This window comes from Somniosus microcephalus, chromosome 2, assembly GCF_052327205.1.
Source record: "Somniosus microcephalus isolate GS21.2 chromosome 2, FLI_Smic_1.0, whole genome shotgun sequence".
Classification (NCBI taxonomy): domain Eukaryota; kingdom Metazoa; phylum Chordata; class Chondrichthyes; order Squaliformes; family Somniosidae; genus Somniosus; species Somniosus microcephalus.
The window spans coordinates 315,433,480-315,450,049 of NC_140988.1; the positions used below are offsets into that span (position 1 = coordinate 315,433,480).

Here is a 16,570-nt window from a genome sequence, read left to right on the forward strand (position 1 = left end):
CTGGTGCAATCACATCTTTCCTGTAATGTGGTGACCAGAACTATACGTAGTACTCTAGCTGAGGCCTAACTAGTGTTTTATACAGTTGAAGCATAACCTCCCTGCTCTTGTATTCCATGCCACGGCTAATAAAGGCAAGCATTCCGTATGCCTTCTTAACCACCTTATCGATCTGGCCTGCTACCTTCAGGGATCTGTGGACATGCACTCCAAGGTCCCTTTGTTCCTCTACACTGCTCAGTGTCCTACCATTTAATGTGTATTCCCATTCCTTGTTAGCCCTCCCTAAATGCATTACCTCACATTTCTCTGGATTGAATTCCATTTGTCACTGTTCTGCTCACCTGACCAATTTATTGATATCTTCCTGCAGTCTACAGCTTCCTTCTTCAGTATTAACCACATAGTCAATTTTAGTATCATCTGCAAACTTCTTAATCATACCCCCTATATTCAAGTCTAGATCATTGATATATACCACAAAAAGCAAGGGACCTAGTACTGAGCCCTGCAGAACCCCACTGGAAACAGCCTTCCAGTCACAAAAACACCCATCAACCATTACCCTCTGCCTCCTGTCTCCGAGCCAGTTTTGAATCCAACTTGACGCTTTGCTCTGGACCCCATGGGCTTTCAACTTCGTGACCAGTCTGCCATGTGGAACCTTATCAAAAGCCTTGCTAAAGTCCATATACACTACATCAAACCCACTACCCTCATCTACCCTCCTTGTTACCTCCTCAAAAAGTTCAATCAAGTTTGTCAGACATGACCTTCCCTTAACAAATCCGTGCCGACTATCCTTGATTAATCTGTGTCTTTCTAAATGAAGATTTATCCTGTCCTTCAGAATTCTTTCCAATAATTTTCCCACCACCGAGGTTAGGCTGACTGGCCTGTATTTACTCGGTCTATCCTTTTCTCCCTTTTTAAACAAGGGTACCACATTAGCAGTCCTCCAGCACCACACCTGAAGCCAGAGAGGATTGGAAAATGATGGTCAGGGCCTCTGTTATTTCCTCTTTTGCTTCGCTTAACAGCCTAGGATATACTTCATCCAGGCCTGGGGATTTATCCACTTTTAAAGCTGCTAAACCCCTTAATACTTCCTCTCTCACTGTTTATTTCATCTAATATTTCACACTCCTCCTCCCTGATAGCAATGTCTGCTTCGCCCCTGTCCTTTGTGAAAACAGACGTAAAGTATTCATTAAGAACCCTACCGACGTCTCCCGCCTCCACACACAGAATACCCTCATGATCTCTAATAGGCCCTACCCTTTCTTTAGTTATCCTCTTACTCTTAATATATTTATAAAGCATCTTTGGGTTTTCCTCGATTTTACTTGCCAGGAATTTTTCATGAAGATTGGTTAACAGACAGAAAACAGAGTAGGGATAAACAGGTCTTTTTCAGGCTGGCAGGCTATAACTAGTGGGGCGCTGCAAGGATCAGTGCTTGGGCCTCAGTTATTTACAATTAATATTATTGATTTAGATGAAGGGACTGAGTGCAATGACAATACAAAGCTAGGTTGGACAGTAAGCTGTGAGGAGGTCAAAAAAAAGCCTGCAAAGCGATATAGACAGGTTAAGTGAGTGGGCAATATGGTGTTAGATGGAGTATAATGTAAGAAATGTGAGGTTATTCAATTTGGTAGGAAGAATAGAAAAACAATAAAATGGTGAGAAACAATTAAATGTTGGTGTTCAGAGAGATTTAGGTGTCCTCGTACAGGAAGCACAGAGTTAGCATGCAGGTACAGCAAGCAATTAGGAAGGCAAATGGCACGTTGGCCTTTATTGCAAGGGGTTTGGAGTACAAGAGTAAGGAAGTCTTACTACAATTGTACAGGGCTTTGGTGAGAAAACACCTGGAGTATCGTACACAGTTTTGGTCTCCTTATCTAAGGAAGGATATACTTGCTTTAGAAGCGGTGCAATGTAGGTTCACTAGATTGATTTCTGGGATGAGAGGGTTGTCCTATGAAGAGATATTAAGTAGACTGGCCCGATACTCTCTGGATCTTAGAAGAATGAGGTGATCTCATTGAAACATAAGATTCTGAGGGGGAGTGACAGGGTAGATGCCGAGAGGTTGTTTCCCCTGGCTGAAGAGTCGAGAACTAAGGGGCATAGTCTCAGGATAAGAGATCGTCCATTTAAGACTGAGATGAGGAGGAACTTTTTCACTCAGAGGACTGTGAATCTTTGGAATTCTCTATCCCAAAGGGCTGTGGATGCTGAATCGTTCAGTATATTCAAGGCTGAGATACATAGATTTTTGGACTCTAGGGGAATCAAGGGATATGGGAATCAGGTGGGAAAGTGGAGTTGAGGTCGAAGATCAGCCATGATCTTATTGATCTTCCTTGCTGCAATGCTCCATCTCACCCTCAGTAAGCTCCCCACTGGAGTGGAGATAATTTACAGAACAAACGGGAAACTGTTCAACCTCCGTCGCCTCCAGTCCAGATCCAAGGTCGTCCCATCCTCTGTCGTTTAATTACAGTATGCAGACGATGCTTGCGTCTGCGCTCACTCGGAGGGCGAACTCCAAACCATCGTAAACACCTTCACCGAAGCATATGAGAGCATGGGCCTTACACTAAACATCCATAAGACAAAGGTCCTCTACCAACCTGCCCCCATCACACAGTGCTGCCCCCCGATTATCAAAATCCACGACAAGGTCTTGGACAACGTGGACCACTTTCCATACCTCGGGAGCCTACTGTCAACAAGGGCAGATGTCGACGACGAAGTCCAACACCGCCTTCAGTGTGCCAGTGCAGCCTTCGGTCGCCTGAGGAAGAGAGTGTTTGAAGACCAGGACCTCAAACCCGGCACTAAGCTCATGGTCGACAGGGCAGCAGTAATACCTGCCCTGCTGTATGCCTCAGAGACATGGACCATGTACAGCAGGCACCTCAAAGCACTGGAGAGGTACCACCAACGCTGCCTCCGCAAGATCCTGCAAATCCATTGGCAGGATAGGTGCACCAACGTCAGTGTTCTTGCTCAGGCCAACATCCCTAGCATCGAAGCTCTGACCACGCTCAATCGGCTCCGATGGACGGGTCACATTGTCCGCATGCCCGATACGAGACTCCCAAAACAAGTGCTCCACTCGGAGCTCCGGCACGGCAAGAGAGCCCCAGGTGGGCAGAGGAAATGCTTCAAGGACACCCTCAAAGCCTCCTTGAAAAAGTGTAACATCCCCACCGACACCTGGGAATCCCTGGCCCAAGACCGCACAAAATGGAGGAGAAGCATCCGGGAAGGCGCCGAACACCTCGAGACTCTTCGCTGGAAGCAAGCGGAAGCCAAGCGCAGGCAGCACAAGGAGCGCACGTCAACCCAAGCACCCCACCCGCCTGCCCCTTCAACCACCGTCTGCCCCACCTGTGACAGAGACTGTAGGTCCCGCATTGGACTCATCAGTCACCTGAGAACTCATTTTTAATGTGGAAGCAAGTCATCCTCGGTTCCGAGGGACTGCCTAAGAGAAGATGTAGTATTGAATGGTGGAGCAGGCTCGTGGGGCCATATGGCCTACTCCTGCTCCTAATTCTTATGTTCTTATGGAATAAAAGGGACAGTGGCAGCATGAATACGAAATTGGCTAAGTGACAGGAAAGAGAGAGTAGTGGTGAATGGTTGTTTTTCGGACTGGAGGAAGGTATACAGTGGTGTTCCCCAGGGGTCGGTAGTAGGACCCCTGCTTTTCTGGATATAAAGTAATGATTTGGACTTGGGTGTACAGGGCACTATTTCAACATGTGCGGATGACACAAAACTTGGAAGGAAAGTGAACAATGAGGAGAACAGGGATGGACTTCAAGAGGACAGAGGCAGGCTGGTGGAATGGGCGGACACATAGCAGATGAAGTTTAACGCAGAAAAGTACAAAGTAATACATTCTGGTAGGAAGAACGAGGAGAGACAATTCTAAAGGGGGTGCAGGAAGAGAGCGACCTGGGGGTATGTGCACAAATCGTTGAAGGTGGCAGGGCAGGTTGAAAAAGCGGTTAAAAAAGCTTACGGGATCCTGGGCTTTATAAATAGAGGCATAGAGTACAAAAGCAAGAAAGTTATGAACCACCTTTATAAAAACACTAGTTCAACCCCAGCTAGAGTATTGTTTCCAATTCTGGGCACCACACTTTACGAAGGACGTGAAGGCTTTAGAGAGGCTGCAGAAAAGATTTACAAGAATGGTTTCAGGGACGAGGGACTTCAGTTACATGGATAGACTGGAGAAGCTGGGGTTGTTCTCCTTAGAGCAGAGAACATTGAGGGGAGATTTGATAAGAGTTGTTCAAAATCATGAGGGGTCTAGACAGAGTAGACAGAGAAACTGTTCCCATTGGTGGAAGGGTCGAGAACCAAAGGACACAGATTTAAGGTGATTGGCAGAAGATCCAAAGGTGAGGAAAAGCTTTTTTACACAGTGAGTGGTTATGATCTGGAATGCACTGCCTGAGATGGTGGTGGAGGCAGATTCAATCGTGGCTTTCAAAAGGGAATTAGTGAAGTACCTGAGGCAAAAAAAACTGCAGGGCTACGGGGGAAGGGCGGGGGATTGGGATTAGCCGAAGTGCACTTGCAGAGAGCCGGCACAGGCTCGATGGGCTGAATGGCCTCCTACTGTACTGTAATGATTCTTACATCAACATCTGCTGATTTCACAAAAGATAAAGGGTATGGCAAACAGCGAGGAGTGTAAAAAAAAATAGGAAGACATGGACAAGTTAGCGGATTGGGCAAACATCTGCCATATACAATTTATTGTAAAGATATGTGAGATAATGTATTTTTGGAGGGAAAATAATGAATTGGAATAGAAACCTAATGGAAAGATGCTGAAGCATGTGGAGAATGAGACCCCGAGAGGTGCAAATAGTTAATTTCTTGAAAGTTCAAGTACAGATGGATAATGCCATAAAAATGCCAATACCATTTTGGGTTTTATAAATAGAGGCATACAGACTACAAAAGCGAAGAGGTTTATGATAAATTTGTACAAAGCAATGACTCTGCCAGATAGAGTACAGGAAACTTTCGATTTACCGGCACCTAAATAACCGGAAATCTCGGTTAACCGGCAAAATTCAGGAGTAGGTTCAGGTAAGTTTTACTTCATATTGTACTTGCCTTCCTCGATCTGTTGCTGTGCAAGGGTGTGGCTGCAGCTGTTGCTAAGATACAGAGACGCTTGGAACTTGTGGCCATTGTTCTGAACCTGTTGCTAAGCAACAGGGTTTGTTGCTTTATATGGAGCTCTCGGCTCTCCGTATCTTTTACTATAGCTTTCGGTTATCTGGAATTTTTGATGAACCGGCACCACGTCGGTCCCGGATAAAAAAAAAAAGTTTCCTGTACTGTGTGTAGTTTTGGGTGTTCCATTATAGGAAGGAGAGTAAAGCCATAGGCAGCAGAACATGGATTCAGATATGAAATTATAGTTATGAAGAGAGATTCCAAATTCTGGGACTATTTTTCTGGAGCAGAGAAGACCAAGAGGAGATTCAATAAAGGTTTTTATAATTATGAAGGTTTTCTATAGCATAAATAGGGAAATGTGTTTTTTTTAGTTGGAAAAAAAGTGACAACGGGTCATCATTTAAAAATTATCACTAAGAGTGAGCAGAAAGGTTATGTGGTATTTCTTCCTGCAAAGCTTCTTTTGGAGCATTGAGTACTTTGCCAAAGGGAGTAGTTGAAGCAGAGACCATTGCATCCTTTAATGTTAAGGAACACAAAAGCAAGTGGTATAGGAATCGAAGAAATAAAGGAACCTGTCAATTCAAAAATGATCTCAACTGCCTTGTGCAGTATATAAGGGATAATTACAGAAACTTACCTGGACAGCATACAGAAGATGCATTCTATACACAGATACTACCTCCTGATGTTGTTGATTTGATTCCTATAAATTAAATGATAACATTTCATCGATTAGAGCAGCTGTAGTATGCATGTGAAACACAGTAACTGAACAGCATCTGAAATTCACTTCATGAAGGGACCTTATCTCAAAGATGCTCTTCCTAATAATTTTGACTAGATCAAATCTCTCAATTTTAAAATTATCATCCTTGTTTTCAAATCCCTCCATGGCCTTGCCCCATCCTAACTCTAACCTCCTCCAGCCATACAACCTTCCAAGATCTCTGTACTCCTCCAATTCTAGCCACTTGTGCATCCCTAATTTTAATCGCTCCACCACTGGCAGCCGTGCCTTCAGCTACCTAGGCCCTAAGCTCTGAAATTCCCTCCCTAAATCTCTCTGCCTCTCTCCCCTCCTTTAAAACATTCCTTAAAACCTACCTACCTCTTTGACCAAACTTTTGGTCATCTGACCTAATATCTCCTTATGTGGCTTGGTGTCAAATTTTGTTTGATAACGCTCCTGTGAAGTGCCTTGGAACATTTTATTACATTAAAGACGCTATATAAATGCAAGTTGTTATTGTTCCAAGTTCCAAAAGGTAAAATGGATAGTGTATTAACCCACTGCACTGAGTCCCCAGTTGCACAGGTGTCTTTCAAAGTCTACACTGAATAGAACACTTTCATTAGCTTTAAAGATCTTCTTTACTTGGAGCATGTACTATCACCATATTTGGGGAATCACCTAAAATACAAGTAACCAGTTTAGACGTTGAGAAGTCCAGGCCTTTAAGACATCATAAACAGCACTTGGGGAATTTATGTACTTACAGATAACTGGTGCTGTAAATGCTTCACTTGCTGCTGAAGAGTCTCAAGTTGCTGGTTTTGTCTTTTGAGAGTGCTTGCAGTATATGAAAGTTGGGAAAGGCTGTTCAGTGCCTCCTTCAATTTGCTTACTTCCTTGGACAGTTCATTGTTCTGTTCAAAATACAAGAAGTTCAATTGGGATGAGGGAGCAGATTCATTATGCAACGACAAGAAGAAAAAAAAATGTACTTAAGATAAAAGTCGCATCAGTACTTTGTTTTTAAGACTTGCTTTGTTCTAAAGGGCCTCACTGGAAAATGCCTCGGAATACAGAGGCAACAGCTCCCATTACATAGGAATAGGAGTAGGCTATTTCACCCCTTGAGCCTAATCCATAATTCAATTTTAATCCAGAGGGATTAAAAAAAGGTTTTAATACTGTGTTAATAATAGAAGGAACCTCAAAAGACATCAAAAGATGAAATAACAACAGAAAATGCTGGAAACACTCAGTAGGTCAATGACCTTTCGACAACCTGAAATGTTGGGCCAGAAATTCGGGTCCAAATGCGTGAGTACGGTCTGGGTACTCACGCATCTGGCCGGTGGAAATGCCGGCGTTCAGCATGCACAGCGCATGCGGGGAACGCCGGCATTTCCAGTCCTCTGAACGAAGGGGTTCAGAGGCACAGCGCGTGCGACTGCACAGGCAGCGCTTGCGCAGTGAACTTCGTCGATTTCATTCATGGATTCAGTGAGGGTAAGTCCTTACAAGTTACACTTGAAAAAAGCATGTGTAAAGTTGTTCCAAGGCTGCGGAGGAAGATATATTTTATCGTGGAGCTTCTGAAAGGCAATATTTTTGTTTGGGAAAGGGAGGGAAGTTATTTTAAGAAATTTTAAGTAAGTTTTAAAGTTTAAATTTTTTATTTTTTTTAAAAAACGGGTTTTCAGTACGGTAGGTAGAAGGAGCAATTGTGGCTGTGTAAATTGAATGTGAAAATGAGTGTTCTAAAATGAGTAATGTAACATTTCCAGCACTTTTAAGAAAGAAACATTTCATCAGTAATAAGTAATTATGTATGTATGTCCGCATATATTCCTTTACGTATATGTATGTATGTTTTATATTCCTTTACTTATGTGTATGAATGTATGTTTTTAATTATGATTTTCCAATAAGTTACTTTCTCTGAAAGTTATAATTAAATAATACATTCATACACATAAGTAAAGGAATATATACATAACACGCAAAGGAATATATACAGACAGACATACTTTCAGAAGCTCCACGATAAGAAATATCTTCCTCCGCAGCCTCTGGAGCAACTGTACTCATGCTTTTTTCATGTGTAAGTTGTAAGGACTTGGCCTCACTGAAAGCATGAATGAAAGCGGCGAATTTTACTGTGCACGTGCTGCCTGTGCAGTCGCACGCGTTCTGCCTCTGAACCCCTTCGTTCAGAGGACAGGAAATGCCGGTTTTCCCCGCATGCGCTGTGCATGCTGAAAACCGGCATTTCCTCCGGCCAGACGCGTGAGTACCCCGACCGTACTCGCGCATTTGGAAGGGAATTACTGGGCCAACATTTTACATGTCAATAAAATGAAAAATTTAACAATTGCACGATTTGCCCCCTCGCATCTACGACTGAGGGTCCAAGGAGGTGCATTGCGCAAGAGGTCATCGTCGTACGTATCCTCACACTGTTCCCTTTCGGGAACTGTATGAAGTGGTGGAAGGATTTATGGCCGTGATTAACGCTCATTCCGTGACCGTAACCATCTTTGAACCAGCCATTAGGGTGGTTAGTCCTATGGCGTGAGGGTTTTACGGGCTCCCACAACCCATCTGAGGGGGGGGGGCCACCCACACCCACGGACGCACGTATCCCGCTGGATGTCCACCCAGAATTTATAGTTGGAGCTCCGACTCCACTTGCCGGGACTGTCTGGAGTGGGGTTCGAAACCCTACTCCTTCTGGCCCAGCGGCGGGGATGCTTACTGCTACGCAAAAGGCCCACTCCGCACAAAAGGTGACACCCATACGTTTCCTGCGCCTTTTCCCTCCCCGTGGCTGGAGCCCTATGCTGCCACTTGAAAGACCAAGCTATCATCTGCCCTTTTTGCGGCGTCTTTGACTTCTCATTACCAATGATGAGCAGGCGCTGCGCCTCCACCTCCTTGAGGAGATTGCTGAGGTCATCATCAGTTCAATTGTGAGTTCTTTTAATGCCGTGAATTGTGCTCATTCCAGCCATTTCACGTTGCTAATCGGATTGGGCCTTTGGCAAAGCGGTAGGATCCCCGCCGCTGGGCCAGATCAGGGTAGGGTTTCGAACCCCGCTCCAGACAGTCCCGGCAAGTGGAGTTGGAGCTCCGGCTCTAAATTCTGGGTTGACATCCAGTGGGATATTTGCGTCTGTGGGTGTGGGTGGCCCCTCCTCCTTGTATAGCTTGTGGGAGCCCGTAAAACCCTCCCGCCATAGGACTAACCGCCTTAATGGCTGGTTCAAAGATGGTTACGGTCACGGAATGAGCGTTAATCATGGCCATAAATCCTTCCACCACTTCATACAGTTCCCCAAAGGGAACAGTGTGAAGACACGTATGACGACAACATTGCTAAATAAATAAATGGAATTAAAAAATTCTTTTAGGGCTTTTAAAAGTCTTTAAATTGTTTTAATTCTGTTTAAAACTACTTCAGATTCTTCAAAATAATGTAAACGTTTTTAAAAGTTTATAAAAGTTACCAAAATCTTCAAAAAAACTTCCAAAAACCTATTTAAACTGCTGCTTTGCATGTAAAAATGCTTAGCAGCTTGTTAGAAACATTGGGGGCGTGTCCTGTTAAACTGAGACCTCAAGGGGCGTGTCTCAGTTGCACAGCGCGCGACAGGTTTCGCGCTGGCTGCACTCCTGGGCGGCGTGACGTCATACGCTGCCCGGGATTCTTCTTTTTCAAAATCGAATTCCAGGCGTCCCTGGAGGTCAACGGCCAGCGCGTCGGGTAAGTGCATATCGGGGCCTTGCACGCGCGGCAAGCCCCCGATCTGAATTTCTGGGCCGTTAACTCTGTTTTTCTCTTCACAGATGCTGTCTGACCTGCTGAGTATTTCCAACACTTTCTGTTTTTATTTAAGATTTCCAGCATCCGCAGTATTTTTCTTTTGTTTTATCCATTAAAAGAGTTGGGATAACATTTTACATATGATTATCAGGATATATAGCAAATATATTGAATGGATTCTTCACAAGTTTTCACAAATGATGGATTATAGACTAATTCCAGTCATTGTAAATTGGGCTAAGCAATGTATAGCATGTAAACAATTTAGTTAAAAAATGTTGTCGAGAAATTATAAGGATTACATTTTTGGGCCAGATGGGATTCTTCCAGAATCCGCAAGAAAGAAATTTATGATGCTTTGATATTTTTATTTTAAAACCTTCAAAAATATTGGAGACGCACTGAGGATGAGAGGCAAATGTGGTTCCAATATTCACAAAATAAGGCATGAACCTTTGATCACAGGTCAGTTTGCCTGACATCCATAGTGGGACACATGTTTGAGAATATTCTCTATGTTGCTATAAATAAGCATTTAAAGAACACAGGTCTCCTAGGGAGTAGTCAGCATGGTTTAAAAAGTAATGGGTCATTCTTACATTCCTACTAGAATTCTTTGAGGGAGTACCCAAGCTGGTGCATGAAGGTAATCCAGTCGATGCAGTTTACTTGGATTTTCAAACTGTATTTTATAAGGTCCTCATGCAAGGATAGAAAGGAAGCTCAAGACTCATGGAATAGTTGACAAATTGTCTAAATAGACTGAAGTGACTTAGCAGCAAAGGCAGTGGGTGCTGATAAATGGAAAATGTTTTGCCAGGGAAAAGGTGTGTTGTGTTCCAAAGGCACCGTTGTTATTTACAATATTTCTGAATAATATGGAACAGGACATCTGTAGCAATATTATTAAATTTGCTGATGGGACAACATTCTTTAGACAGCTGACAACTATCTTCAAAAGAAATTTGGCTTGAGATATGGAAGATGGATTTTAATATTAATCTATATAGGATAATGCACATAGAAAGAGGCAACAGTAAACATATTGGCTGGACTTTTAATCTGGAGGTGGGTTCGGAGCGGGGTGGGGGGCAAGAAAGCAGCTGGGAAACCAGGGAGAGCAGGTTTGCCGCAGGCCCTGCTGAATTTAACAGGGGGGTTTGGAAGCCTTATTGGGGGGAGGGGGGAGAGGGGTGAAATCGGAGGGCATTACCTCCTGGATCCAGCAGTCCTCGCCTTACTTTAGCTGGCAGGTTCCCTGAGGCCTGCGAAACTCAACCAGCCAGAGTTAAATTTGTAATCATGGTTAAATCTGAGGCACGCCATCCTCATTATAATTAAATGGGAGACCCGCCTCCAGGGAGCGGGTTGGCTGCCCCCCACCCCCCATAGTTAAAACCGGAGGTGGACAGGTTGGGTTGGGATTCCGTTTTCTTATACTTTTAACCTCCCACCCAACCCCAACCCACCCACTTTTTGGGGTTGAAATTCTATCTAAAACAGTGCGGGAATTAAGAACCTCAAAATAGATAGAGCAGCTGGGTGGATGATATCCACCTAAGGGTCCTCAAGGGGATGGGACACGTGCTGTGTGAGCCCCTTGCCCATATTTCTAATAGCTCACTGCATTCTGGGACGGTTCCTGTAGACTGGAAGGAGACTAATGCAGTCCCCCTCTTTTTAAAAAAGGAGACAAGACAGACCCGGGTAACTATAGGCCCATTAATTTGACATCAGTAATAGGACAGATGCTTGAGGGAATCAAAATATGATTCCTTGGATAGAGAGGGACATATAAGATTGGCTTCAAAATAAGATCATGTCTTACAAATTTGATTATATTTTTTGAAGACATCACCAAGTTGGTGGATGAGGGAAGCCCAGAGTACATTGCCTACTTAGACTTCCAAAAAGCTTTCGACAAGGTTCCACACAAGAGGCTTCTCTACAAGATCGATGCCTCTGGTATTAGTGGTACTATATTGAACTGGATCGAAAACTGGCTGAAAGGACATGGGCAGAAAGTAGTTATAGATGGATTTGGATACAGTTGGACACCGGTCAGTAGGTGTCCTGCAGGGATCAGTGTTGGGACTGTTGCTCTTCACTATTTTTATTAATGATCTAGATTTAGGTGTTGGGGGCACGATCTGCAGATGATACCAAGATCTGTGCGAGTGTCAGGACTGTAGATGATGCTCAACTGCTTTAGGTGGACATACGAACATACGAATTAGGAGCAGGCTAGGCCATTCGGCCCTTCGAGCCTGCTCCGCCATTCAATAAGATCATGGCTGATCCAATTACTCCATATTCCCGCCTACCCCCGATAACTTTTCACCCCCTTGCTTACCAAGAATCTATCTACCTCGGCCGTAAAAATATTCAAAGACTCTGCTTCCACCGCCCTCTGAGGAAGAGAGTTCCAAAGACTCACGACCCTCAAAGAAAAAATTCTCATCTGTCTTAAATGGGCGACCCCTTATTTTTAAACAGTGACCCCTAGTTCTAGATTCTCCCACAAGAGGAAACATCCACCCTGTCCAGACCCCTCAGGATCTTATATGTTTCAATCAAGTCACCTCTTACTCCTCTTCTCTCTCAAACTGAATGTAAAATTCAATCAAGCAGATACAAGCCTAGCCTGTCCAACCTTTCCTCATAAGACAACCCGCCCATTCCAGGTATTAGTCTAGTAATCCTTCTCTGAACTGCTTCCAATGCATTTACATCCTTACTTAAATAAGGAGACCAATACTGTACACAGTAGATGTGGTCTCACCAATGCCCTGTATAACTGAAGCATAACCTCCCTACTTTTGTATTCAATGCCTCTCACAATAAACAATAACATTCGATTAGCTTTCCTAATTACTTGCTGTACCTGCATAGTAACCTTTTGCGGTTCATGCACTAAGACACCCAGATCCCTCTGCATCTCAGAGCTCTGCAATCTCTCACCATTTAGATAATATGCTTCTTTTTTATTCATCCTGCCAAAATGGACAACTTCACATTTTCCCACATTATACTCCATTTGCCAGATCTTTGCCCACTTACTTAACCTATTTATATCCCTTTGTAGCCTCCTTATGTCCTCTTCACAATTTACTTTCCTACCTATCTTTGTGTCATCAGCAAATTTAGCAACCATACCTTCGGTCCCTTCATTCAAGTCATTTATATAAATTGTAAGAAGTTGAGGCCCCAGCACTGATCCCTGTGGCACACCACTCGTTACATCTTGCCAATCAGAAAATGACCCATTTATGCCTACTCTCTGTTTCCTGTTAGCTAGCCAATCTTCTATCCATGTCAATATGTTACCCCCTACACCGTGAGCTTTTATTTTCCGCAATAACCTTTGATGTGGCACCTTATCAAATGCCTTCTGGAAATCTAAGTACAGTACATCCACCAGTTCCCCTTTATCCACAGCACATGTTACTTCCTCAAAGAACTCCAATAAATTGGTTAAACATGATTTCCCTTGCACAAAACCATGTTGACTCTGCCTGATTACTTTGAACTTTTCTAAATACCCTGCTATAACGTCTTTAATAATAGTTTCTAACATCTTCCCTATGATAGATGTTAAGCTAACTGGCCTGTAGTTTCCTGCTTTCTGTCTCCCTCCCTTTTTGAATAAAGGAGTTACATTTGCTATTTTCCAATCTAATGGAACCTTCCCCGAATCTAGGGAATTTTGGAAAATTAAAACCAACGCATCAACTATCTCACTAGCCACTTCTTTTAAGACCCTAAGATGAAGTCCATCAGGACCCGGGGACTTGTCAGCCCGCAGCTCCAACAATTTGCTCAGTACCACTTCCCTGGTGATTATAATTTTCTTGAGTTCCTCCCTCCCTTCCATTTCCTGATTTATAGCTATTTCTGAGATGTTACTTGTATCCTCTATAGTGAAGACTGATGCAAATTACCTGTTCAATTCAACTGCCATCTTGTTATTTTCCATTATTAATTCCCCAGACTCACTTTTTATAGGACCAATGCTCACTTTGTTAACTCTTTTTAAAATATCTATAGAAACTCTTACTATCTGTTTTTATATTTCTAGCTAGCTTTCTCTCATACTCTAATTTTTCTCTCCTTATTAATCTTTTAGTCATTCTTCGCTGTTTTTTATATTCTGTCCAATCTTCTGACCTGCCACCCATCTTTGCGCAATGATATGCTTTTTCTTTAAGTTTAATACTATCTTTAACTTTTTTAGTTAACCACGGATGGTGGGTCCTCCCTCCCCTTGGAATTTTTCTTGTTGGAATGTATATATTCTGTGTATTTTGAAATATCCCCTTAGATGTCTGCCACTGCAACTCTATTGACCTATCCCTTAACCTAATTTGCCAGTTCACTTTAGCTTGATGCATTGGGCTCGTGACAAACAAATGATGTTTAACTTGGAAAAGTGCAGCGTTTTGCATGTGGGCAGGGTGAATGCTCAACATGCATACACCCTTCAGGGAAAAGCATTAAACATGATGGAGAAAAAGAAAGATCTGGCTGTTCTAGTGCATAGATCTCTACAAGGTTCATGAGCAATGCTGTGAACCAATAGATAGAGCAAATAGGGTGTTCGGGTGCATTTATAGGACAATTGAGTAGAAAACAAAGCACACTATTTTGTCCTTGTACAAGACCTTGGTCAGGCCTCAGTTGGAATACTGTCTCCTCACTTGGTGAGTGATATTGAGGTATTGGAAAGGGTACAGAGGAGGGCCACTGGACTAATTCCCAGTTTAAAGCATCTTCATTATCAAGATAGGCTAAAAGAGCTGGGATTCTACACATTAGAGAAGGGTAAACTTAGAGGTGATCTGATCGAGATTTATATGATGATGAAAGGCGTTGATCCGGCTTGTTCCACTTAACTAGGTTAGGGAGAACCAGGGGTCACAGTTCTACGTTGTAGAAGGCCAGATCTAGGTTACATGGCAAGATGTGGTTCTTTTCTCAGAATTGTGGTGGTCTGGAACAGGCTGCTGGCTCGTGCGATGGACTCGAATTCGCTGAACCTATATTTCTGGCTGGGGCGAAGGTCACCTCTTATAATAGGTAGGCACTGCAAGGAATTATCAGGGCCACAGTAATCTCCTGGACTCGTTTCGATCGCCTGGGGGGTCAGAAGGAATTTCCCAGATTCTTTCCCGCAAATTGGCCTGTTTAAAAAATTTTTTTTTTTGCCTCTTTCAGGAAATCTATGGTTTTGGGTGGGTGGAGAAGTGTATGTACTGTGATACAAAAGGTATCACAATTGTGTGGACCAGAGGGTCTTTTCCTGTCTGCCATTGTGCGTATTTTCGTAACAAGACAGAGCCTTGTTTGGAAGTAGGCCAATTTAGATGCTAACCAAGTTTTACAGGGACACAATTACGTACATCATTAAAAAGCGACACCATTAACAAAATAAATCAAATTAAATCAGAACAGCAAGAATAAGGGAAATAACTAGTCATGTCACAGAAGGTATCCAACAAACCAGTAGACGGAGAACAATGTGAAAGGTTCCGGAGTTCTGCGGTGCATCGGAAGCTATTTGACTACAAATCAGAGTAAGTTATAATGACATTACAGTAAACTGTGTTATATCTGGCACCAACGGGACCGAGCTGTTGCCGATCTATCAAAACTGCCGGACATACAAAGTTAATGTTGAAGCATACGGAGATTTTCATCTCCGTATCTGACAACAAACACTGTTGCTTAGCAACAGCTTCAAACAGTCGGCCAGTACCTTGGAAGCGTCTCTGTAGCTTAGCAACAGCTTCAGAGAGACTTTCCAAAGCCTGACTGTTGGAAAAAAAAGCCACGAGAAGAAAAACAACCTAACAGAACGGCTCCTGATTTCTGCCGGTAGATCGAGGTTTCCGGACATACAACCTCCGGATAAACCAAAGTCTCCTGTATTATACAGATCAATAGTAAGGGCAATTCTGGAATTTGGGCCTTAATATTAATGCCCCCATGATGGGCGGGAGTATTAAAACTGAAATCCACGTAACCTGACCCCGACACGCAGCGCACACTGCCATTTTGATGGCGGCGGATATCAGGCCGGCTGAGTGTCCCACTGTGGAGAGGTGGGATGCTAATTAACATATTAAATACGGGTTCCTACAGTGCAATTGGGAGGTCGATTTGGAATTAATTTGTGCTGCACGTGTTTCCCGGGGATCAGCAAACTTGGCAGTGAAACGGAGGCAGGAGCTGCTGGCTCCCAAGTGTGTGTGGATCTTTTAGCACTCCTGGTGGGCCATGAGGAGGTCGAGTGCTCCGCCCAGGTCCCTGAAGGAAGCCTAAGGAAGGATATACGTGCCATAAAGGGAATGCAACGAAGGTTCACCAGACTGGTTCCTGGGATGGGGGCATTGTCCTATGAGGAGAGATTGAGTAGACTAGACCTATATTCTCTCAGAGTTTAGAAGAATGAGAGGTGATCTCATTGAAAAATACAAAATTCATACAGGGCTTGACAGGGTAGATGCAGGGAGGATGTTTCCCCTGGCTGGGGAGTCTAGAACCAGAGGTCACACTCAGAATAAGGGATCGGCCATTTAGGACTGAGATGAGGAGAAATTTCTTCACTCAGAGGGTGGTGAATCTTTGGAATTCTCTATCCGAGGGGGCTGTGGAGGCTCAGTCGTCGAGTATATTCAAGACAGAGATTGATAGATTTTTGAATATTAAGGGATAGGGGATAGTGCAGGAAAGTGCAGTTGAGGTAGAAGATCAGCCATGATCTTATTGAATGGCGGAGCAGGCTCGAA

The 16,570-nt window shown here is 43.5% G+C and overlaps 1 protein-coding gene across 1 annotated transcript in view; it reads right to left on the reverse strand.

The window, feature by feature from the left end:
- rai14 (retinoic acid induced 14) overlaps nt 1-16,570 on the reverse strand; it is a 227,263-nt gene that overhangs the window by 18,903 nt on the left and 191,790 nt on the right. The window contains exons 14-15 of the mRNA XM_085966328.1: nt 6,727-6,876; nt 5,867-5,932 (exon numbers count right to left, since the gene is read on the reverse strand). Coding sequence (XP_085822454.1) covers nt 5,867-5,932; nt 6,727-6,876 — 216 coding nt within the window. The remainder of the gene's footprint in view (nt 1-5,866; nt 5,933-6,726; nt 6,877-16,570) is intronic.